The following is a 23,839-nucleotide window of genomic DNA, read 5'->3' as shown; positions in this document are numbered from 1 at the left end:
GAGGGGAGTCGGTTATCTTTCTGACCGCCATTGTTCCTCGCAACAATGAAACGTGTTCATTAGTCTCTCGTGGGCGGGGATTTCTCTCCTGCGCCGTGTAGCAGCCGAGAGCGAGAAGAGGAGCGAGAATAAAGTAAAGAGAGAGTGGGGTGCCAAGCCAAGCCGGGCTGTTCTTTTGTCATCTACTTTCTTTTGTGAAAGAGAAACAAAACTCTCCATATCATAAAGTCACTCGATCACTCACTCACTCACTCGTTCACTCATAACCGCACACGACAGCACTGACAACGTCCATTCTATTACACTGGCCTGTTAGCAGCGTCCAATTCACTCCTATTCAGAATCCAATATGACCATTCAAATGGATAAGAAACCATGTTTATTATATATTATTATAAAACTCAATATTCATGGATTGGATTTATATATCCATTTTGAAAATGCCTCAAGTTGTTTACATTATAACGGAGATAATCGCATGTCAACTTTAATCCTGAATCAAAATAGAGTTGATCCCAACTGTTACTCTTCACTTGTGCATCCCCTTTACTTAGTGTTAGGGATTATAGGAAACCGGGCCCACAGGTGACCCACTCGACTGGGCTGGAGGTCTTGGCCCGGGTCTTCCTTTCTGTCAGAGCTCACTCCAGGCGCACCACACAGCAAAGCCCCACTGGCCTATACCTTCCACCCTCCAGCTCCCATCTCAAATAAAAGCAGGACCCCATGCCAGCTCTCTTCACACATAACCCATGTTTACTTGGCCACTTTCATTATTTTTCCACCAATTACCTCGGCTTTTCCCTCTGGCAATTACTGCCCTACATAAACATAAAGATAATTCCTCCCTAAGAGTGGGCCTGTACTTCCTGCGCAGAAGGAATGCTGTCGTAATTGGAGGCAGCTCTCCTGCACCTTTCTGGGTGGAGCAAGGGCCTGATTTCATGATCGTCTGCTGCGCAAATGAACGGCCAATTAAAGGCCGCGGCTCGCTCAGTGCCGGAAAGGTCGCCGGTATAATCAGCCATTCATTAGAGAGACTTTCATTTTTTTTTTTACTTTCCATGCCGTCTCTCCAGCCGCACCAGGCGACTCTCTTTGTAGCCCTTTTCTTGTGTTTTGTACTAGATAACGAATAATTGACTGTTCGGAGAGTGGCGCATAAATCAATTATGTTTCGTAATATATCAAGTTTATTGATGTGGAAAAGGAAGTAGTCTAGTTATAGCGAATTGCCCTGCACTATATCAAGGCTGTTTAATTCCGGTCCTGGAGGGCCAAATCACTTCTGGTTTTAGTTTCTACCTGGTAGTTAATTGCACTGACCTGCCTGGTGTCCCATGTCTGAGTCATTCCCTGATTAGGAGGAGAGGATGAAAACAAGAAGTGCACTTTATAGCCTTGCACTATGTAGATATATCTTTAAAAGGAGACATCTTTTTCACTGTTATTAGTCTCGTGCTGTGGCTAAACAAAAATGAACAAAAAAAACAGAAAACGGGTCTCATTTGTGTTGGTCAGGTGTCTTTCTAGTCCCTGTTCACAGGAGGTTGGTGGCACCTTAATTGGGGAGGACGGGCACGTGGCAATGGCTGGAGCGGAATAGGTGGAAAGGTATCAACAACATCAAACACATGTGTTTGATACCATTCCATTCGCTCCATTCCAGCCATTATTATGAGCCATCCTCCCCTCAGCAGCCTCCATTGTACCTGCTATAGGGTTCTAGTGCCTATTATTAGAGTTTTGGTCTCTGGTAGGGTTCTAGAAGATTTCTAGACCCTGTTATATAGGGTTCTAACCCATTGTCTCTCTCCAGAACCAACACACCGCTCTCAACCTGAAGGAGTCTCTGTTTGTGGGTGGTGCTCCTGATTTCAGCCGGCTAGCAAGGGCCGCCTCGCTCAAAGATGGCTTCAAGGGGACCATTCAGAAGGTGGGTGTCCTGCCCCCACACACAATACTCAGCAGATATGTTTAGCCACACACCCTGTTCAGAAGGTTTGGCAAAGGTTTCTATCAATTCTGTAAATGATCAACAACTATCGATTACATTTTTGTAAATTGAAAATAGGTATTTGACATCATTTAACTGTGACACAATTTTGAATCTACCTTACACCTGGATAGCTATATTTGAACACAATTTAGTGATGGACAAGAACATCAGCTGCCTACACTTGATGGCAGACCTTTACAGTGACCATTGTAAGGTCAAAGGTCAGCTAGTTTATCAGTGCTGACGGTGGCTCCTTTTCTTTTGGCTTACTGTACTAATAATAGAATAGAACACATTTGATGTCCCTCCATGTTTCTCAGCTCAGATCTTTTCCCTGACAACTTTCCAGCTTGTTTGTTCTCCTCCGCAGCAAAAGGCTCGTCTTTGAGTGCCAAAAATGGCCTTCCAACAAAGGCAGCATGTTACTTAATGCTAGCTAGCGTCAACTTGTCATTAGCTCTTTCTCTTAGAAAACTTTCCTTTGAAAGCACCAAGTTAATCAAAGCTCAGTCTAAAAGTATGTTTTAGCAGTTATTTGCTGAATTAATTAGTAAGTGACTTGTAAAGTAAAGTCGTTATTCATGTGTCTCGAGTTTGAGACGAGGGGAGTTGAAATGTGTAATGTGTTGTATGCAGTATGTATGCTGCATCGACTTGTCATGGCTATTTAATTACAGTCCTCGAGGGCCATAGCCCTGCTGCTTTTCACTGTTTCCTTCTAATCAAGGACTGATTCAGACCTGGGACCTGAGGTAAGGCTACACAGTGCACTATGACAGGTCTAAGTCCCCTCCCTCTCTATTCTCCCTGGTCAGATCACCCTGATGGGCACGCCCATCCTCCGGCAGGAGAACGCGCTGCACTCCAGTGACGTGGCCATGTTCGAGGGCCACCCCTGCAGCCGTGAGCCCTGCCACAACGGGGGTCGCTGCAACCCCCTGCTGGAGAGCTATGAGTGTGTGTGCCTCCTCGGCTTCACAGGCACACACTGTCAGAACAGTAAGCGAACAACGATCCTGAACTCAATGCAACGTTGTTGTCAGTAATATCGATGTCATGCTAGTCTTAGTGTCCCCCTCTTGAAGGTTAGAGTTACCCCTCTGTTTTATCCTTTTCACACCTACGCACACAGACAGACATACATGCTACACACACACGTGCATACTACACACACATACACTTCACCATTCCCATTAACCTTGGCCGTATGCCCTACTGTCCCTTCAAACCATAAGCGCATGAACGCTCATCCCAGATCACCATCCATTGCCTGACTCCACTTAAAGGAGCCATGTTTTCCTATTGATTCATGTTCAATGTTCGTCTTCCTCCTTGTCCTCTCCCTCGCAGCCATCTTCGAGAAGTCCGCCGGGGAAACGGAGTCCATCGCCTTTGACGGCCGGACATTCATTGAGTACCACAACGCCGTCACCAAGAGGTAAAGTAGAGGCCATCTTGTCCATCAATTCTAATGCTAATGGCCTCCGATGCTAGTGCTAATTGGGTTGAGCGAAATTGCCTCCGATGTTAACACTAACCGGAAGTTGCGAAATGGCTAATGGTCTCCACATTCATATTCCACTGCAGTAAGTGGTGGTGACAGGTTTGATTATTCCAGGCCCATTAGAGGCTTTGTAGTGAACCGGGCGTTAGCTAATAGTTCAACCACTTCCCCTGCACTGTCTCTGGTTTTGACTGAATTTCGGTAATTAGCTGCACGGCAAACAATTACGGCATTGCCCCGAGCACCCCCTTCGCTCTCTGTGCGCCGAGGCGGACTGAGCCGACACACACTTATATACACACACACACACACACACCATGCCATACTATACCAGCATGGCATCATCATAGGCTTTTGTTAAAATGGGGTTCAATTGAATCTTCTTTTAGACTTACAGTATTTGTGACCGTGTCCTTTAAATTAGCAGTCCTAAAGTGTCTGTGGCAATTTCTAAACACACACCAGCTATAACAGGAATAGCCGGATGCTGTAGGTGTAAATGGTTTCTATGCTGGGTGTGGAAGAGAAAAAAGTTTCCTGCCTTCCAGGCGGCCACTTATACATTTGGTCCTCTACCATCCTTCCATGTCTTCCATGCTGGCACACCCGCCTGCAGGTTGGCACGCATGAAATGTTTGTGATGATGAACCTGAAAAGACATGGAACATAAGGCTGCCCATCCAGATCCTTCACAAGTGTTCGCACAACATTCCAAGGCGTGAAAATGGGAGAAACCGACAGTTAATTTGTGGTCTTATGAGCACACACACAGAGCACATGTGCATGCACGCGCGCACACAGGGCGCATCGTGAGAGAGAATTTTAAGATCTGTCTTTATCCTCTGTCTGTTGTCCTCGTTAAGGCTGTCAGATGTCTGTGCTGCCGTCCATCTGTCCGTCTGTCTTCTTCTGTCTCTTGTCTGTCCGTCTCATATGAGTGTTCCTTGTCTGTCCTTCTGCTGCACTCAAGCCAACTGACCAATGAGATTCCGGAGTAAGTACGCTCAAATGAGTCCCCAACATTCCCAGGTTTAGTCAAAGCCAGACTAACCTAACTAATACAAAGCCAGACTAACCTAACTAATACAAAGCCAGACTAATACATTACGATAGTTAACACAAAGTGACAGATGATATCTTTATGTTCCGTCTTGGTCATCTTCATCACCTTCCTCTATGCAGATAGCTGTCATGTGTATTATATTTAAATAGGCCTACAGGATTTGACCTTCAAACTCCATGCCCATAATTGGATTAGATTTTTTTTTTCTCATTCCAAATTCCTCATCACACTCCAGTCTAAACGAACGCATGACTGCATGAATCCACAGAAAGCAGGTGCTATACTGTATGCATGGTTGTAACTACATTCGCCACGACCAGAAATGTATCCACGCACCGTATATTGGATGGTATTAACTGTCATGTTGAAATGAATGAGACCCCTTCTTAACTGCAAGATTATGGACCAAAATGTTTCCCCTTCCTCAGTTTTGCCGCGAGTCCCGCATCGATTATTTAACTGACTCCTCTTGGGTAACAATTTGATTTTAGTTTGTTATTAGTTTCCTCTTCGCTGTTCTTAGCTTGGTAAGTAACCTCCTGAAAGAACAACAGAAAGCAGGGAAGTTGGATTTAGGTTGATTTATGCCAAGCAGATTCGCCAGATAATTCGATATACAGATTCAAGCCCCTGTCATTTCCGCTTAATCCAATTTCCAACTGCAATTAGGAATAATTATCGAGTCGGCGGCGGCGGAAAAGGACGACTGACGTGTTAATCAAAGAGTTATTTCCTCTTTGAAAAATGATTTAAAAGAAAGACCTCAAATTGAGGCCGAGAGGGCATCGATATCCGTTAGGGCGATGATCATGGTCCTTCCAGCTGGACTGGCCAGAGCTTTATTAGTTGTCACTTCCTGTAAGGGTGAAGGGTGCGATTAGCGGCCAATCTAGGCCAAACCAGAGCTTGCCGGAACTCTCTCTCCGAGCGAGTGGCATCAATTCAACATTACCTGGTGTTGGAACAGGGATTAATGAGTGAATTAACAAATGAATGAATGAATTCCTCAGAGGAACGTTATTACAACGTGATTACAACACACAGACCACCACTGTCACCCTGGGCTAATGTTGCTGTTACTATTTACAGCAGCCAAGATCAGTCCTCATTGGCTGATGCCTCCTCTTTTGAAACCTTGGGTCGATTCTCTCACGCATCATTATTGGAGCAACCAATGATATAGGGCTCCTCTCTGGTAATACAATATTTGACCCCATTTTTGTTGATTACCCAATGTTTCTAATTTGGTGCTTCCTTCACTCAAGAAGGCTACACACACACACACACACACACACACACACACACACACACACACACACACACACGACACTGTCATCGGATTCAGTAATAGTAGTAGTAGTGGAAAATTTTATTATCCCTAAGGGGAAATGGGTTTTGCAGCCAAATGATTTAAAAAAATCATTACATTGTTGCCCAACTCTCCCCTTAAGACATGTCTTGGTCTTGACTTGGAGTCTGAGTGGTGGTGTGGTCATCCTCCTCTGAGGACCTCATTATGTTGCTGTTGCTTCTGAACCGTGATCGCAATGGATCTGCAGTACTGTATCTCTGATCACAGTAAAGCTCCTAGTATTTCGTAGTATATCCATACTACCATATTACTTGGAATGTAGTAATGCATTGGGCATGCATTTTAAGCAGTATGCTAGTATGGTCCTGCTTTCCCAGCTCTCGAGCACATAACTTGCTCAGTTCGCCACGTCTCCTTGTCTACGAAGCTCCTCTTTGTAAGGGTCCTCGTGGGTCCTCTTCCCGCCCCCCTTTCTTGCGCTTATCGCATGCCCTTACATTCTCTCCCCTGCTCCCTTAAAGTCCAGAGTCACTGGAGAACCCGTCAGAGCAAAGGTGAGTGTCCCCTGCAGCCTGGAGCCTGTAACCAGCGCTGTCCAACCAACCGCTAGCATGCTGCCTCCCCATCCATCCATCCCCACCCACCTGACACAACCACCCGCAGGTTGCAACCTAACCTCTCACAGCCCAAGTAAACAGTAGTGGAGAATTACCCATAGAAACATTATTGGAGAGCCACACTATTCAATACTCTGGGCCCCCATAGAGAGAAGTGTTAAAGGGCCACACTAATCTGTACACTGCGCCCCACAGAGAAAGCATTGGAGGGCCACGCTACTCTATAAACTGGGCCACTTATAGAGACAGTATTCTATGGCCCCACTTATTTATTTGTTATTCTGGATCCCCATTAGCTGTTGCAATGGCACCCAGGGTCTATTTAGACAGAGTAGCTCAGTGGTACCAATAATCTACTGCACTAGCAGCCAAAACAGCATCCAGCCTCGCTATGCAATGTTCTCCGTAGAAGCCTAGCAATGCTCTATTTACTACTGCCATCTAGAGGCGATTGGGTGCATAGCATTCTGAGCCCTTTTATTTTTATTTACTTCAATCAATGAGGAATAAAATACGCATTATTAATCCAGTAAATAAACCACCTTGATAGCATTATTATTTAAAATACTTGCCTTGTTTCACATGCTATCCTTAATTAATTTCAAACTTTGTCCCTGCAGGGTCCAACGCATAATAATTCTCGTATATATTCTCCTTATTTTGATGACCGTGGCCTTATTATTCCTGACAATCCATCCTGCTGAGGTTTTACTGAACCTTGTCCCAAGGCTATTGCCATAGAAGTTTGATGTGTAACACTATGGCTTTGCCAGAAATTATTTCCTTTATTTTATTTGACTATGCAAGTTAGTTAAAAACAAATTCTTTACAATGACGGCCTAGGAACAGTGGGTTAACGGCCTTGTTCAGGCGCAGAATGACAGATTTTTTACCTTGTCAGCTCAGGGATTTGCATCCTTTCGGTTACTGGTCCAACGCTCTAACCACTAGGCTACCTGCCGCCCTTTATAGTGCACTACTTTTGACCACGGTCCATATAGGGCTCTGTTCAAAAGGAGTGCACTATATAGGGAATTTCAGACACAGCTTATGATTTATTTGGGGCACCTGGGTACTGTGAGGGTTAGACCTAGGGAAAGGAGTCCAAATATTGTATGCGTTTTTTTCTACTGACCGTTTGTGTCCAGTGGGTTTCTATGACCATTCATTCATTAGTCACTCTGTTTTGTTTGTGCTCCAGTGAATAGTTTTTTTAGAATGTGGTCGCGGTGTATTAAGAGACGCATCCAATTCTACTTTGCACTCCTTCCTCTCTGCTGGGTCGAATACTGTACATGTGTCAAACCCCTGTTGGCCATACCTGAGCAGAAACCAAATTAGAAACATTAATTAAACAATCAGTCCAATCTCTTCACTCCTGTTAGCTCATTGGCAGTAGCCTCGTTTTATGCCTGATGACAGAATCAAATCCAACTTTATTTAAAGTGGATCGATTTAGGCGTAGTCTGCTGTCATTTTCTCTCTACCTCTCCTCATGTCCTGTGTATAACCCCCTGTGCTCCCATGAGCCTCTCTGTCTGTTTGCTGTGCTGACTCGTTTCGTGTACGTGTCATGTCTGTCTCGTGTGATCTGTGTCTTGTGTTCCCGTGTCATTCTGTTCTGTGTTGTGTTCTCTCTCTCCTCTGTGTGCTTTGCCTGTGTTTGTCTCCGTTTTCTGTTTAAGATCCTTTTGAAAACTGTGAAAGTAGTTGAGCCTAGTCGGCATCACAATACATTACAGCGATACCGATTGGTGACACACACACACACAGGGGGAACAGTGGAGAACAAAGGAGCTATTTTTAAAAATAGCATCCCTTCAGGAGTGTTTGTGTGTTTGTGTGTGTTTGTGTGTGTATGTGTGTGTGTGTGTGTGTGTGTGTGTGTGTGTGTGTGTGTGTGTGTGTGTGTGTGTGTGTGTGTGTGTGTGTGTGTGTGTGTGTGTGTGTGTGTGTGTGTGTGTGTGTGTGTGTGTGTGTGTGTGTGTGTGTGTGTGCGTGCGTGCGAACCGCTCCAGTCAGGCTTTGAGCAGCGGCCCCACTCTCCCAGAGCAGACACAGCTGTGACAGTGACACAGAGCACTCCTCCATAGGACAAGCCAGGATGTCCCCAGGTCTCCACCCCTGTCCCCAGCTCCCTGACTCCCCCGTAGCACTGGCAGTCCAGAGACTATGATCAAACAGCACTTCAGACAGCTAGCTCCAAACCCCCCTGCATCCTGCCCCCCCCCCTCCCCACAACAACCACCACCTCACAGGAAGAAGAGAGGAGAGCTACTGCACAGTTAGCCCAGGAGAGAGAGAGAGAGAGGGAAAGAGAGCTGGAAATACCCAGGGTGAAGGGAAAACATCATAGCTGATCCAATATAGTCTTTACCTAATCTTCCTTTCACTGTCATCGTCTCCTCTACCCCGTAGGCAGCGGCAGGTTAAAGGAACCTTAGAGGTTTCCCACCATGACCCTGGCAAGTGCTTTCAGATCAATAGTCATGAAGGAATCAAGACAAGGAATTAGGATGCCAGTAGTGTTTCAGGACAGAGCCATCACCGGCCACTATCATTTTGGATGCACCCTGTCACTATCAACCCTGAGTCACCTCAGCCAGTATGCAAACGTGCAAATGTCACGATCACCTAACATCCTCTTCACTTCACTAACATAAGTCATGGTAACTGTCCTCCCCCTCCCCCGCAGTGAGAAAGCCCTGCTGGTGAACAAGTTTGAACTGAGCATTAAGACCGAGGCCACTCAGGGCCTGGTGCTGTGGAGTGGTAAGGGCGTGGAGCGATCTGACTACATCGCCCTGGCGGTGGTGGACGGCCGTGTGCAGATGACCTACGACCTGGGCTCCAAGCCTGTGGTGCTGCGCTCGACGGTCCGCGTTAACACCAACCGCTGGATCCACATCAAGGCCAGCAGGTAAGACGGGGTCGAACATGACCGCGTGGTTTACTCATGAACGTTGTTGTTGTTGAAGTGTAGGATAGCCTGTATTGGTAAAATGTTGTATTAGGGTCAAATCCACACTTGACTTGAAAAGTGAACATTTGACTTAAGCGTAATTTCTATGGTTCACCCCTAAATGAATATTCATGTTAGTAATGATTGAGTTATAGAAAATGACCAAAGAGTGGAACAAAGTTTGTGAAATGTTACAGAGTGTTACAAAACATACACAGCATACAGAGTGTATGGTTTTCATATTCGCCTTCAATTTCAGTCTGCTTGTAAGCAAACCGACAAGCTAGCTTTTGGTTAGCTTTTATGCCCCAGCATTTAAAAGAAAAATCCTCTCAAAATATATATATATTTTTACATTTTCATTGGTCCACTGTTAATACCGTCCCAAATATTAATTTTTCCTTTAAGTCTGAGGTCATGTGTTATGAATGTTATTACTTTGTCTGACATCTCTTCTGCTCGAAACACACTGAGTGCTACCTACCCGCGTCGTCCCATGACGTAACTGCTTACTTACCACATAGTGGAGATTTGATTCCTTTGAAACCATGGAAGTTGGTCTCTGTAATTGACAGACTGCTAAGTGACTGTCTGTGTCTGAAATGTCACCCTATTCACTATAAAGTACACTACTTTTCTGGTCAAAACTTTTATAAGGAATAGGGTGCCATTTGGGATGCATTTTCTCTCTCCCATTCCCTCAATCAACTGCTAAGCACACAATCATCAGAGCAGTGAAGACTTGATTACTCTCATTGAAGTCTTGATGTCTGCTACATGCCAGTTGAAGTGGAATTTAAAATGATGTAGCAGACAGGCTGTAAACAAATGTTCTCCCCCTATCTCCTGTTTCTCTCCCCCTGCCTATATCTATCCCCTCTCTCGCTCCCCTCCCTCTACCTCTCTATCTCCCACCTCCATCTTCCTCCTCCTCCCCCTCTCTTAGAGCACTTAGGGACGGCTCTCTCCAGGTGGGCAACGAGGCAGCGGTCACAGGGTCGTCGCCCCTGGCAGCCACTCAGCTGGACACAGACGGAGCCCTCTGGTTGGGTAGGTCCACTAACGAGCTTGCGTGTTGGGGTTTACACATGCAGACAGACAGAAACACAGGCACACTCCTCTGGTTTGGTTGGTTCTGAATATATCAAAGAGGTCAGACAATAAAATGTAGGGTTTTTTTGAGAGGAAATGCTTACCAGAGCACTTCCAGCATTCCTCTGACAGTGTATAGAACATGGAGTAGCCATGTTAAAGTGTGGCAGAAATGAGGAATGCAATGGATGACGGAGAGCTCACTGGGCATGCAAAGAATTGGTCTGAAATGTGACACAGATGATTGTCCCTCTCTATTCAGGTGTTGATTTGGGATATTAAACGGTCTGACTAAACTCAAAGGTTCTCCGCTCTCGGGAATGTGAAACGACTAAAGTCGTCCCGTTATTTTTTTGAGTGCCATTTGGCCCTGAACTTGGCTCAGAGAAATGGCTTCCGAGAGAGCACCCGGTGTGTCTACATGGAATGTTCTGAGGAAATAGGGGAAAAATGACTTTCAAATGCATGTGGTCGTGCAGTGTGATGGGAAGGTGTATGTTTGAGCGAGGAGAGCCATGACACACATACACACACTATCTCTCTCACTCACTCACTCACACACACACACAAACACACAGGCACACGCTAATGACACAGCACACAAGTGCACTGCTGTGGCTCCAAACAGGTGCTGAGCACACCCCGCGGCTAGAATACATTATCCTTTCAGCAGGCCGTACATCAAGCGGCTGCTCTCTTAAATCCCCCTCTTTCACCGCTCATCATTAATTCATCTGTAACTCGCATGAAATTAGCCCTGTCGATCCCCGATTCAGAGGCACGCAATCCGATTAGAGGGGACAGAGAGAAGAGAGGGAAGGTGGGAAAGAGCTCGACGGAGAGGCAAACTCGCGGCGCGGCGGATTAAACGAGGAGCAGGAGAGCAGGTAGAAAGAGGGAATGAGAGAGAGAGAGTAATACAGGTGACCTATCAGAAGGACGACTCCCCTTGAAAATGAAAGTGAGGTAAGTTCCAGTGATTGTGCTAGAGCACTCCTCCAGAGAGCACCACCTGCTTGATGTCCCTGTTCACCAGAGCTACTTGTGTCTTTCTCTCTTCATCTACTGCCAGTGTCAACATCACAGAGCCTCACATCACACAGCAGTCAGTTACCCTTTGTGGCATGAAACAAGTTCACTTGTAGGGAGATGTAAGGGATGTGACCTGTGTGTGTGTGTGTGTGTGTGTGTGTGTGTGTGTGTGTGTGTGTGTGTGTGTGTGTGTGTGTGTGTGTGTGTGTGTGTGTGTGTGTGTGTGTGTGTGTGTGTGTGTGTGTGTGTGTGTGTGTGTGTGTGTCTCTCCGTGCACCTCAGACATTGTGGGTCTCTTTTAATGAGTCCTAAATCTCTCCCCTCCCCCATCCTTCTTATTCTCACAGGTGGCTTAGAGGAGTTGGCTGTGGCCCGGAGACTGCCTAAGGCCTACAGCACAGGTTTTGTGGGCTGTGTAAAGGATGTCGCGGTGGACGGCGTGGAGCTCCACCTGGTGGAGGACGCCCTGAACAGCCCCAAAATATTACACTGTTCCGCCTCTGGCACAGCCGCCATGGCCAAAAAATAGCCTGGCTAAAATCACTCCCTCCATAAACGCCATGTCTACTGCTGTAATTATTTTATATTTTTGTATACTTTTCATTGCTTTTTATATTGAAAATAAAAAGAAATACGTTGTTTTAATTTTTTTTTTTTTTTATATATATATTTTTTTGTTTTCTGCGCCTCCTGTTCATTCATTATCCCCGCCCTGAAACGCAGGTGTACATACCGTACATATACGCGTACTTTTGTGTGATGTCGCGAGACAAGTGTAAGCTGTATTCATTGTGTTGTTTTGTTGTTTTAAAACAAACATGAACAAAACCTCTCCCTCGCTCATTACTTGAACACTGGTGAATCACATTGGTGCTCTCTATTATTTCCTTGTCTTGATGCCATATCATTCACTACCACACAACAGAGCCTATGGAAATACATACAAACATTCCCCTGTGAGATAAATGCAGTCGAGACACACTGCTGTTTCCTTGGTCATTGTCATTAGAGCACACTGTTACAAAACGTTTTTTAAAAACATTTTGCAACGGAAAATGAAAACGGGCATGTTTTATTTGGCGTGTCTGTTTTCTTCCGTTTCGTGCCTAATGAACAGGACAATGGTATCCTAGAACCATCTGCTTGTAACCAATAGGGCTGCTCAGAATGAACTTCTTCAACCGCTTAATCAAACTCCTCAAACAGCGCAAATGCTCTACATTGCCTCTCAATCAACGACTTGAGTTTTGAAATGATTCGCAAACCCCCAGAGCTGAACAAAAACAAAGTGCCCTGCATTCAAGGACAACACACATATCATCATTCCACAACATGCATCAATCAAGAAATGTAATAATAATTGAATTAAATAAATGTAATAAATATAGACTATATAAATACCTGAGACTGTGAATATGTAAGATTGGTTCTCTTCTCAAGAATTGTGAATCTCATGTATTGTGCTTTCTATTTTACAATCAGGATGACCATTAGTTGCATGCAGTTTCTGCAGTGTTGATTTTGTTTTGTTTTGGTTTCACTGTGTTGCCGGCCAAGTGGATTACCTGTCGCAAACACGCATTGTGTTTTACAAAACGGTTCAACTATCTGGTTTCACTGAGCTAGGATAACTATTTCATTTTGGTGGGGTCCTTTTTTGAGCACTTGTTTTTCTATTGGAGTTTGTTTTGCTGGACTTGGAATGGCTCAAAAGGACAGGTTGTTGTTGTTACCGCAACTGGCCTGGTGGGAGTGCTATAAGCTCAGGCTGAAGAGAGGACCGACCAAGAGGAAGAAGCGAGATACTGTATCATACCAGAGGAGACAATAGGACCCTCAAATGCTCAGTCATGGAATGTTCAGTAGTCAATGAAATTCTTCAGTCTTTCAAACTTCAATGTCCATTTTTTGATCAAATTGGAATGAAGACTGGGTTATACTTTCTCTTGCATTAAGAGTGATCCATCTCTTGCTGTTGGAAAAGTGATAATGTGATGAGTTGGGACATTTGGCAGCAAAATGAGGAAAAAAATAGCAAACATAATCGCAATTACTAATAAACGTACTTATGCATGGGTTTGTATTGTCGAGATGAATTCTGTAACATCCAAAAACTCACAATGCAATGCAAAAACTAAACTGCAATGACTGACATAAACCCACTCTGTTTTGATATATAAGATACTTGGCAATATTATAAGAGAAAACAAATGCTTGTTCAAGGTTGAGTATCAGTGGTATTGTATTAGTTTGTTTAAGTTCTTCATTATTTCCCCCCCCCCCGCGATACAACAACGGCCATTTTGTACAGCCCTGAAATTTGTAAGTGAAAATTTTGCAATGTGTAAAACTGTAGAGGTTATGTTTTTAGTGCTATACACTGGAAATAAGTCTGACTTGTCTGTTCACTACACACAATAATGATGTTCCTATGTCAATGAGGAGGGGAGGAGCATCAAAGTATATGGCTTTTGAGTGTAATCAAGGACTAGTGTCCATTCCAAGACCAGGAACCCTGTGTGTGTGTGTACAACACTGTATTTACATGTTGTATTACTGTTGAATTGGACCTATTCCAGTAGTAGTTCATGAGCAGTGGGTTCCTGTGTTAGTGGCACTCAGAAGACAAGTGGCGCAGGCTCAAGAGTGAGACGACACGATCTAATGTCGGGGTGGTAAAAACTATCTATGAATTGCCTTAAAACAGGTCAGCGGCCTACAGGTTGACAAAGTCATTGTCCATACTGTTCTGTGCTCTTACATTGGCCAGCATACTAGCCTCATCATCTTCATGTAAATTAATACATAATAATTATATTAATAATTCTCATACAAATCCTCAGAGGGACGCACAAATGGTCGACCTCTGGCTTTACATAAAATATACTATTTACTGTTTGAATCTATTTTCTGTTCCTTATTTATGTCTTCATGTGGATTCCGTCTGGCCTCTGTAAACTACTGTTTGATTGAGACACTCCCGAAGGGCAGTGCACTGAGTAAGAGTGGCATGACCTGATCATTACTAACTTTATTACCTTTGTCTTGTGTTCCTACCACCATGAAATAAAGTGTCAAACAAACAGACCCGACTCTGTCACCTGTCTCCGTGGAATGAATCCCCTTCCAGTTGAATGAAATAATGACTACTTAACACCATCGTAAGCAATGCATACCGGCATTACCTAAACACAGACCGATTCCTACTGTTCACAGTAAGTCAATAAGGACAACATGTGTTTACTCATGCGTATTAGTGTTAAGCGTTCTCCACAAACTTTAGGTAGTTTTCTCTTGGCTGGTTTAATTATATAAAGTATACAAGTTTCTGTGCAGAATGAATTTATACACATACACAATTCAACTATAGTGAAATAAGTATACCCTCACAGATAGTCATGGGTTCAAGACAACTAATATAAAGATGGAATGTTAATGTGATGCCATTCTCATTCAACTCAAAGCCTCTTGCCAGCCAGTGCTAAGAACATTTCAAGATGAGTTATTTGTAAACATGCTGGGGAATACAGTTTTAAAGTAACTGCCCAGGGAAGTTTAATTATTTTTTAAAACATTTTTTGTGATGGAATGGTGTGGGCGTACCCCAACAACAGAATGGGGTGTTGGCGGATACGGTCATTAAAAATATTCAGTAGACTGCTGATTGGCCAGCTCATTCTCCTTTAGACCGCTGATTGGCCAGCTCATCCTTCTCAGAGAGATGACATCATGTTCTTTGAGGAAATAGCAAGCATTTTTTAAATGGTCTGTTTGAGATACAAGTTTGAGGTGTTTTTTTTATATTGTTTTATCTCCAATTTATGCTCTGACCACTTGAGTCGTTCCATGTCATTTCAGCAAGCCATGACACCCACTATCTCAGATTGTTCTAAAGAAAATCTGTAGTTAGAAACAGATAGGATTGCCATTCCTGAAACATTATTTCATTGACGTTTTATTTTATCTCTGAAAAATTAAGCTAATTGATATTAATTTATACGATTCAGTAAATATATTACCCAACATCCAATTTGGACCAAACTTCTTTCTACCAATGAGTAAGGCATAAGGAATCACAAACAATTTCAAAAGCCACCTACAGATGCCTCACACCACATGCCAATCCCACCCCAACAGCCAGTATATAGTATCAGTTCACTATGTTTGACAAGTAGTATGAAGCTGTGGCTTGGAGTATTGCTTCTCCATACTCATTGGTCAGAATAATTTTAGTCCAAATGAGATGTTGGGTACTATATTTATTGAATATGATCTGAATCCTATAAATTAAAATGGCCAATTTGGGTGCAATCAATTTGATTAATTTATCAGAGATCAAATTATATTTCAACAAAATAATGTTTCAGAAATGCTAATCATATTTGTTACTAACTACAGAAACAATTTCAGAACAATATGGGATGGTGGGTGTCGAAATCCTCTTTCTTGTGGTTTTCTAGATAGAACGACACACATACGAGTATAGGATGATTCAACATTATTTGGATACAAGTTAACAAAATATGAACTTTTAACAGTGAGATTTTCACTGGGCAGTTACTTTCAATTATATTTTTTACAAAGGTCAAAGTGGATGTATGAATTATGCAACAATGCCAGGCCTTTTCCAATTGAAAGGTCATCAGCAGATCTTCAGAGCAGCAGAGGAGAGGCGGCTAGCCTGGAGAAAAAAACGGCATCCATGAGCTTTTCTCATGACTTATATCTGCAAAAATACAAACGCACTGGGTTTGATTTCTGCGGCCCAATGTGAAATAATGATGAAGTGATCGGAGCTTGGATGAGAGGGCTCTTTTCTTTTGGGAAGGGGGGTTACTAGCTAGGCACTGGTTGGCTGCAATAAAGGCTCTATTTTTCTGTCCATAACAAGGCCCTAGCTGTCCTGCTCCATAGGATTCGATGTGAGTCCCCTTTGTTTCTCTTCCTGGGATTTTATTTTGGACCAGAGGACTCTTAAGTCTTCGGGCGAAAATGTCAAAAGGTCAGCCTGGAACCAATCACCTCGGGACAGAGAGGGAACAGAGAGTGAGAGGACACTAAACAGGGTCTTCTTTTTCGGTTTTGGCCTGGTTCTAGGGAACCATTTTATGCTGCTGAACACTGAGTCGGCATACACAGTCACCCCATCCCAGGTTGTGTCCAAATCCCTTTTCATGCAATAGTTTGCTCTCCTTTTTAACTAGTTTGTTGTCCTTTTTAGAGGTTGTGTTCCAATCCCTTTTCATGGACTAGTGTCCTTTTTATAGGTTGTGTCCCATTTGTTGTTCACACTCTCCTACAATGTACTTGGAAAGTGTCCAGACGCCTTGACTTCATCCACATTTTGTTACAGCCTTAATCTAAAAATTGATTAAATATTTTTCCCCTCATCAATCTCCTCACAATACCCCATAATGACAAAGCAAGAACCGTTTTTGGACATTTTAGCAAATGTATGAAAAATTAATTAAGTATTGAGACGCTTTGCTCCTCCATACCGCTCAGAACCTCAGACTGGGGCGAAGGTTCACCTTCCAACAGGACAACGACCCTAAGCACACAGCCAAGACAACGCAGGAGTGGCTTCGGGACAAGTCTCTGAACGTCCTTGGGTGGACCGGCCAAAGCCCGGACTTGAACCCGATCGAACATCTCTGGAGAGACCTGAAAACAGCTGTGCAGCAACGCTCCCCATCCAACCTGACAGAGCTTGAGAAGATCTGCAGAGAAGAATGGGATAAACTCCCCGAATACAGGTGTGCCAAACTTGTAGCGTCATAACCAAAAAGACTTGAGGCTGTTTCACCTGTCCTTGTGATTGTCTCCACACCTTCCAGGTGTTGCTGATTTTCCCCAGTGTATTTATCCCTGTGTTTCCTGTCTCTCTGTGCCAGTTCGTCTTGTTTGTTTCCAAGTCAACCAGCGGTTTTCCCATTCTCCTGCTTTTTGCATTCTCCTTTTTCTAGTCCTCCTGGTTTTGACCCTTGCCTGTTTCTGGACTTTGTACCTGCCTGCCTGACCATTCTGCCTGCCTTGACCACAAGCCTGTCTGCCACTCTGTACCTCCTGGACTCTGATCTGGTTTTGACCTTTTGCCTGTCCACGACCATGCTCTTGCCTACCCCTTTGGATTAATAAACATTGTAAGACTTCAACCATCTACCTCCTGTGTCTGCATCTGGGTCTCACCTTGTGCCTAGATAGAAAATGCAACAAAAAAAATGTTTTCTCCATGGCAAGGTTATTATAGTAAATGACAACTGAAATAAAAATAAAACTCAATTGGAAAAACTATTTAGTAAACTGAATAAAAATATATATTTTTAACTATACTGAAACTATTATCTTTGACTGCAAAATGAACAAAAATAAAAAAATTGTTACGTTTTAGTTTTTTCTTTCTAATCTTTGGTCAAAAATCGAATGGGTAAATACTGCCAGTAGATGCCGATGTTTCAAATAGGCCTACGTTGTGAATCACTAGCTATCCCTAGCTAACAGGGAATAAATCAGAGGGTGAGTCCAGAGCGTGACTGGGCCAAGCTAGAACAGCTTGAGAAGTTGCTGGAGCCGTTCGCAATGCACACCAACCGACTTCAAAATGACAGCAAGTCACTGTCTGATGTGGTGCTCTGCCTTCTCAACCTTGAGGCACACTTACAGTCAACTACTTTTGCAAAACAGATTGCACAGGTCCTCCTGAAGTCACTGCATGAGTGCTTCACATGCATACTGAATCCTCTGGCAGCCAACTTCGATCTAACCCCTGCAGCTGATTGCCTTATGGACCAAAGTGTGTCTCTGGCACTTCGCTCAACAGAGATCGAGCCATTGATGAGGGAAGCAGAGTATTTTGTACTTCAGCAAATCACAGAGTACAGCCATGGAGCAGCAGGACCCCAGGGAGATGCCAGGACAGTGAACCCAGCAAGCATCTCGACCACAATGCTTCAGAAATATAGCATCCTCGCATCAAAGTTTATGTCTGAGGTCGCTGTCCAGCCGGAAGGTCAACCTTGGCAAGGCAAGAAGTGCCCTGTGTGGGCTGCGACAAAACCTGGAAGAGGTGAAGGGGGGCATGTTTACCACATCAGCTCTTCAGTTCTGGCAGGCAAGGATGGCTTTTTATCCAAAGCTGTGCCATGTGGCACTGGATCTGGTTTCTGCCCCTGCATCCAAAGTGTTAGTGGAGAGAATATTCTCTGCCTGTGGACAACTGTCATCAGTCTTGAGAAACCAAACGACCACCTCTCTGGAACGCAGTCTTCTTGAAGATAAACCAGATAATCTTGTTTGGTTGAACAGAAACACACACACACATACGTTGGCTGTGAACTGATAGATTTATGAAGATGGGTTGTGTTGCTTATGTTTTTGCTGGTGTTGCAGCCCCCGTTTGTGATACACGTTTAATATTACATAAACATAACATGATGAATGTGCCATGACGTCATAGTTTTTTCCTTTCTCTTTCTGTCAGACAAAGGTTGATAAAGGTAGTCGATTCTTCTTACATATTTATGTTTTTTATCATTACGTAAATGCTTGAAATTTCACAAAAAGTGACATCAGCTGATTAAAATAATCTCATAGAACAAAACGTATAAGAACCTAAGCCTGTATTTACCACAGACCTTATTTTCAGCGTTTATCGAAAAACCCTATAAAAACTCCATTCATTTTCCCATAGGCTTTGCTCTACGAGCTGTGGCGGAGTTAGTGCCTACAAAAACATGTAATTACTAGTCGAGTTAATATATACCATTTAACAGACACTTTTATCCAAAGCAATGTATAGTCATATGTATACATCTTACATATGGGTGGCCCCAGCAGGAATCAAACCCACATCCTTTGGCATTGCAAGCACCAGGCTCATTCCAACTTAGCCATACAGGACCACATTACAGTTGCACGACAGTGGCCCGGCAGGTCAAACTTTATCAGTGCAAAGCAAATCCATTGAAAAAAAGGCCCTGTGGCCTCAGATATTGCATAACCCCATACCCCGGCAGATTAACTTCTGCTGATAACCACACAGCCTGATGACGTCAATACTGCAGAAATGGAAGCACCTCTGTTCTGACCCATCGACCTTGATAGTGATTTGCGCTTTTGAATGCGAATTGAATGCAGCATCTGTGGGACATACAGTATAGACAGGTGCCTTTCCAAATCATGTCCAATCAATTAAATTGACCACAGGCGGACTCCAACCAGGTTATAGAAACATCTCAAGGATGATCAATGGAAACAGGATGCACCTGAGCTCAATTTCCAATCACATAGCAAAGGGTCTGAATAAATAAATACTTTTTTTCTGTTTATTTTACATTTTTAATACATTTGCAAAAATGTCTAAAATCCGGTTTTCGCTTTGTCATTTTGTGGTATTGGGTGTAGATTGCTGAGGAAATATATATATATATATATATATATATATATATATATATATATATATATATATATATATATATATATATATATTTCCATTTTAGAATATAGCTGTAACGTAACAACATGTGAAAAAAGGTCAAGGGGTCTGAATACTTTCCGAAGGCACCGTACATTAACACATAAACACACAAACGACTACATTTAATCTGCCCAGACCCACATGCTCAAACCCATCCCTAGTGGCTGCTTTTTTGTTTGACACGTAGCCTTAATTTGTAGCCTACCAATTATTTTTTTCTCGGTCGCCCATGCTATTTCAATGTTTCAATAATAAATCATTAGATTCTCACATTGTGTTAATGATGGCAGATTGCTTGATTTGCAGATTTTTACTATACGTTTTTCAAGGCTACTCTCTCTCTCTCTCTCTCTGCAACCTACAATTTGCGTTCATGGAAAGATGACGGGAACGGAGGCAAGAATAAATAGATTTGCCATTATCCTCCTTTGCGAGACAATAGCGGAGCAAAACATTTCATAATGACGTCCATTAATTGCATTGCTGCTATAAATAACAGGGAGTTCGCGGATGACTATTTTCTAATGAAGACATGTGTAATCATGTCGACCTATTTTAATACGAAAATTGGCAGTAGCCTATGTAGCATACCGAACGTTCGTTCAGTTACCCTCTCATGAACTGCACTTATATGATGTGTGATGGAGTTGTGATCTCGAACTGGACTCGCACTTGCATTGCCCTCCTTTTTGGTTTTAGAGGCTGTGTAATAAAATGTAATTAAATTATATAACCTACTAGCAAATGTTTGATAGGCCTACAAGCATGCTCCTTTCCAGTCTACTCCTCATGGTTGTCTGCGATTCCACCTGTAAGCAATCTGACATGAACCAAGTTGCTATGGACACCGTACTAAAGAATAAGCCATGGGTGCAACTTTCACTGGGGAGGGGGGGGGGCATTTTTGTCCCCCCAATTTTATGATTGCACTGTGATAGAAAATACAGCTCTAGTGTGCTTTTGGACAATGCGAAGGACCACACAGACACCACAGAGCATGCAGACAAGCTGTGTGAAGGCAAAGCTTCTGAAAGGCTGGCGTACAGGACCAGCACAGGAGAGATGAACAGAGCTGCTGTCTGTGTTGCGCTTTTCTCTGGGTTGTAAAAGCAAGCAGAGCAGAAACTGGCTACTCTTTAGTTGACTGATCTAGCTGGCAAGGTAACTGCTGTTTGACAGAAGAAGAAAACTATTACTCCCAGCTAGTAGTGTAACTAGCTAATGATTCATCCCCTCTCAACTGAAGGATCTACTAGCAACTACAGTAGTTAACTAGCTGCCAGCTCAGCTAGCCTCTAGCTGTTTTCATTTTTCTAGGCAAGTCAGTTAAGAATACATTCTTATTTACAATGACAACCTAGGAATAGTGGGTTAACTGCCTTGTTCATAGGCAGAACAACATATTTTTACCCTGTCAGCTCGAGCATTTGATCCAGCAAACTTTCGGTTACTGTCCCAACGCTCTAACCACTAGGCTACCTTTTCAGTGCAATGTGAGTTTTTATTAGTCAGTATAGCAATGTATTTATCTGTCATGGTGCACAGTTAGTTACAAAACACTATGCTCATCATGTCTTAGCAGGATCAGATGGCGACAGGTGTCCCTGCAGGATCAGACAACCAGTCAAGACCAGTCTATGGAGCTCAGGTGAAATGTCCAGTGTCGTATAACAATCAGTGGATGGATACAAAGTTCCGTATTGAATTGATGGGTAGGCTACAGTCTGGGATCTGGGGATGATGGTCATTTGATTCATTGATTCAAACGTCAAGGCGTCTGAATACTTTCCGAAGGCACAGCACATACGCACACAAACGACTACATTTAATCTGCCCAGGCCCACATGCTCAAACCCATCCCTAGTGGCTGCATTATTGTTTGACACATGGCCTTCTTGTAGCCTACCAATTATTTTTTCTCGGTCACCCATGCTATTTCAACATTTCAATAATAAATCATTCGATTTTCACATTGTGTTAATGATGGCGGATTGCTTGATTTCCAGGATTTTACTATACGTTTTTCAAGGCTACACTCTCCTTCTCTCGCTCTGCAATAATGGGAATAATGGTCATTTCAATTATTGATCCATTGATTGTATTCTTGGATAATATAATGTATAAATGTAGACCAAGGTATTTCTTTGTCATGCCTTATCTGAGCAGGATCAGATGGTGACAGGGGTCTCATCAGGATCAGGCAGCCAGGGAAAACCAGTCTGTGATGGAGCTGAGGTGAATTTTTGCAGAAACAACACTATATTTTCTCTGTGCTGCAAACACTGGACAAGCAACAAGCTTCAAAGATTCAAACTATTTTAAGGCAGTCTGACAAACCTCTAAAGTTGATTTCCAAACGGTATCAAGGGTTGACAGAGACTTTTCCCGATGTCACACACCATGTAAAACAAAAATATAAGGTAGACCTAGGAAACGCTATTGATGATGGTGAATGGATACGGACATAAATTACTGCAGCTGAATTCCATAAAATGTATTGTACTATATGCCAGTGAAAGTGAATATCATGCACACAGAAATGTAATTCCCCTGCTGGAGGTGTAAAACTGTCACACCCTGACATTAGTGTTCTTTGTGTTCCTTGTTATTTTGGTTAGGTGTGACATGGGTGATGTATGTGTTTTCCTTGTCTAGGGGTTTTGTACGTTTATGAGGTTGTTTCTTTTCTAGGTGTTTATTTAAGTCTATGGTTGCCTAGATAGGTTCTCAATTAGAGGCAGGTGCTTTTCTTTGTCTCTGATTGGGAACCATATTTAGGCAGCCATGTTCTTTGGGTATTTTGTGGATGGTTGTTTCCTGTGTCAGTGTTTGTGCCACACGGGACTGTTTCGTCGCCAGTTCACTTTGTTGTTTTGTATTTGTGTTCATGTTGAGTTTTCATATTAAATACCATGGACACTTACCACGCCGCATATTGGTCCGATCCTTGTTTCACCTCTTCAGAGGAAGAGGAGGAAATCTGCCGTGACAGAACCACCCACCAAAACAGGACCAAGCAGCGTGGTGACAGGCAGCGGCAGGAGGAGCAGCGCAATCAGGACTAGAATCCCGAGAGTCAGCCCCAAAAATGTACTGGAGGGGGCACACGGGGAGTGTGGCTAAGGCAGGTAGGAGACCTGCACCAGCTTCCCGTGCTTACCAGAGTGAGAGAGGGCGTTGTACTGGTCAGACACTGTGTTATGCGGTGGAGCGCACGGTGTCCCCAGTACGCGTGCTTAGCCTGGTGCGGTACATCCCAGCTCCTCGTATCGGCCGGGCTAGGTTGAGCATCGAGCCAGGTGCCATGAGGCCGGCTTTATGCATCTGGTCTCCAGTGCGTCTCCTCGGGCCGGCGTACATGGCACCAGCCTTACGCATGGTGTCCCCGGTTCACTTGCACAGCCCAGTGCTGCCTATTCCACCTCGCCACACTGGTCAGGCTACGGGGAGCATTCAACCAGGTAAGGTTGGGCAGGCTCGGTGCTCGAGACCTCCAGTACGCCTTCTCGGGCCGGTCTATCCGGTGCCATCTCCACGCACCAGCCCTCCGGTGGCAGCCCCCCGCACCAGGCTTCCTGTGCGTGTCCAGAGCCCAGTACTCCCTGTTCCTCCTCCTCGCACTCGCCCTGAGGTGCGTGTCCTCGGCCCAGTACCACCAGTGACGGCACCACGCACCAGGCCTACAGTGCGCCTCGTCTGTCCAGCGCTGCCAGAGCCTTCCTCCTGTCCTGAGCCGCCAGAGTCTCCCATCTGTCCTGAGCCGCCAGAGTCTCCCGTCTGTC

At 43.9% G+C, this 23,839-nt stretch overlaps 1 protein-coding gene across 1 annotated transcript in view; it reads left to right on the top strand.

Annotated features, from left to right (window-relative positions):
* Window positions 1-14,668, top strand: part of LOC118360591 (agrin-like) — a 285,805-nt gene extending 271,137 nt beyond the window's left edge. The window contains 6 exon segments of the mRNA XM_052482905.1: window positions 1,820-1,936; window positions 2,815-2,998; window positions 3,350-3,437; window positions 9,191-9,415; window positions 10,404-10,507; window positions 11,929-14,668. Of these exon segments, the coding sequence (XP_052338865.1) occupies window positions 1,820-1,936; window positions 2,815-2,998; window positions 3,350-3,437; window positions 9,191-9,415; window positions 10,404-10,507; window positions 11,929-12,110 (900 nt within the window). The 3' untranslated portion in view covers window positions 12,111-14,668.
* The last annotated feature ends 9,171 nt before the right edge of the window (window positions 14,669-23,839 follow it).

Source organism: Oncorhynchus keta, chromosome 28, assembly GCF_023373465.1.
Source record: "Oncorhynchus keta strain PuntledgeMale-10-30-2019 chromosome 28, Oket_V2, whole genome shotgun sequence".
In the NCBI taxonomy this organism is placed as follows: Eukaryota; Metazoa; Chordata; class Actinopteri; order Salmoniformes; family Salmonidae; genus Oncorhynchus; species Oncorhynchus keta.
This window is presented reverse-complemented; position numbering and strand designations above follow the sequence as displayed.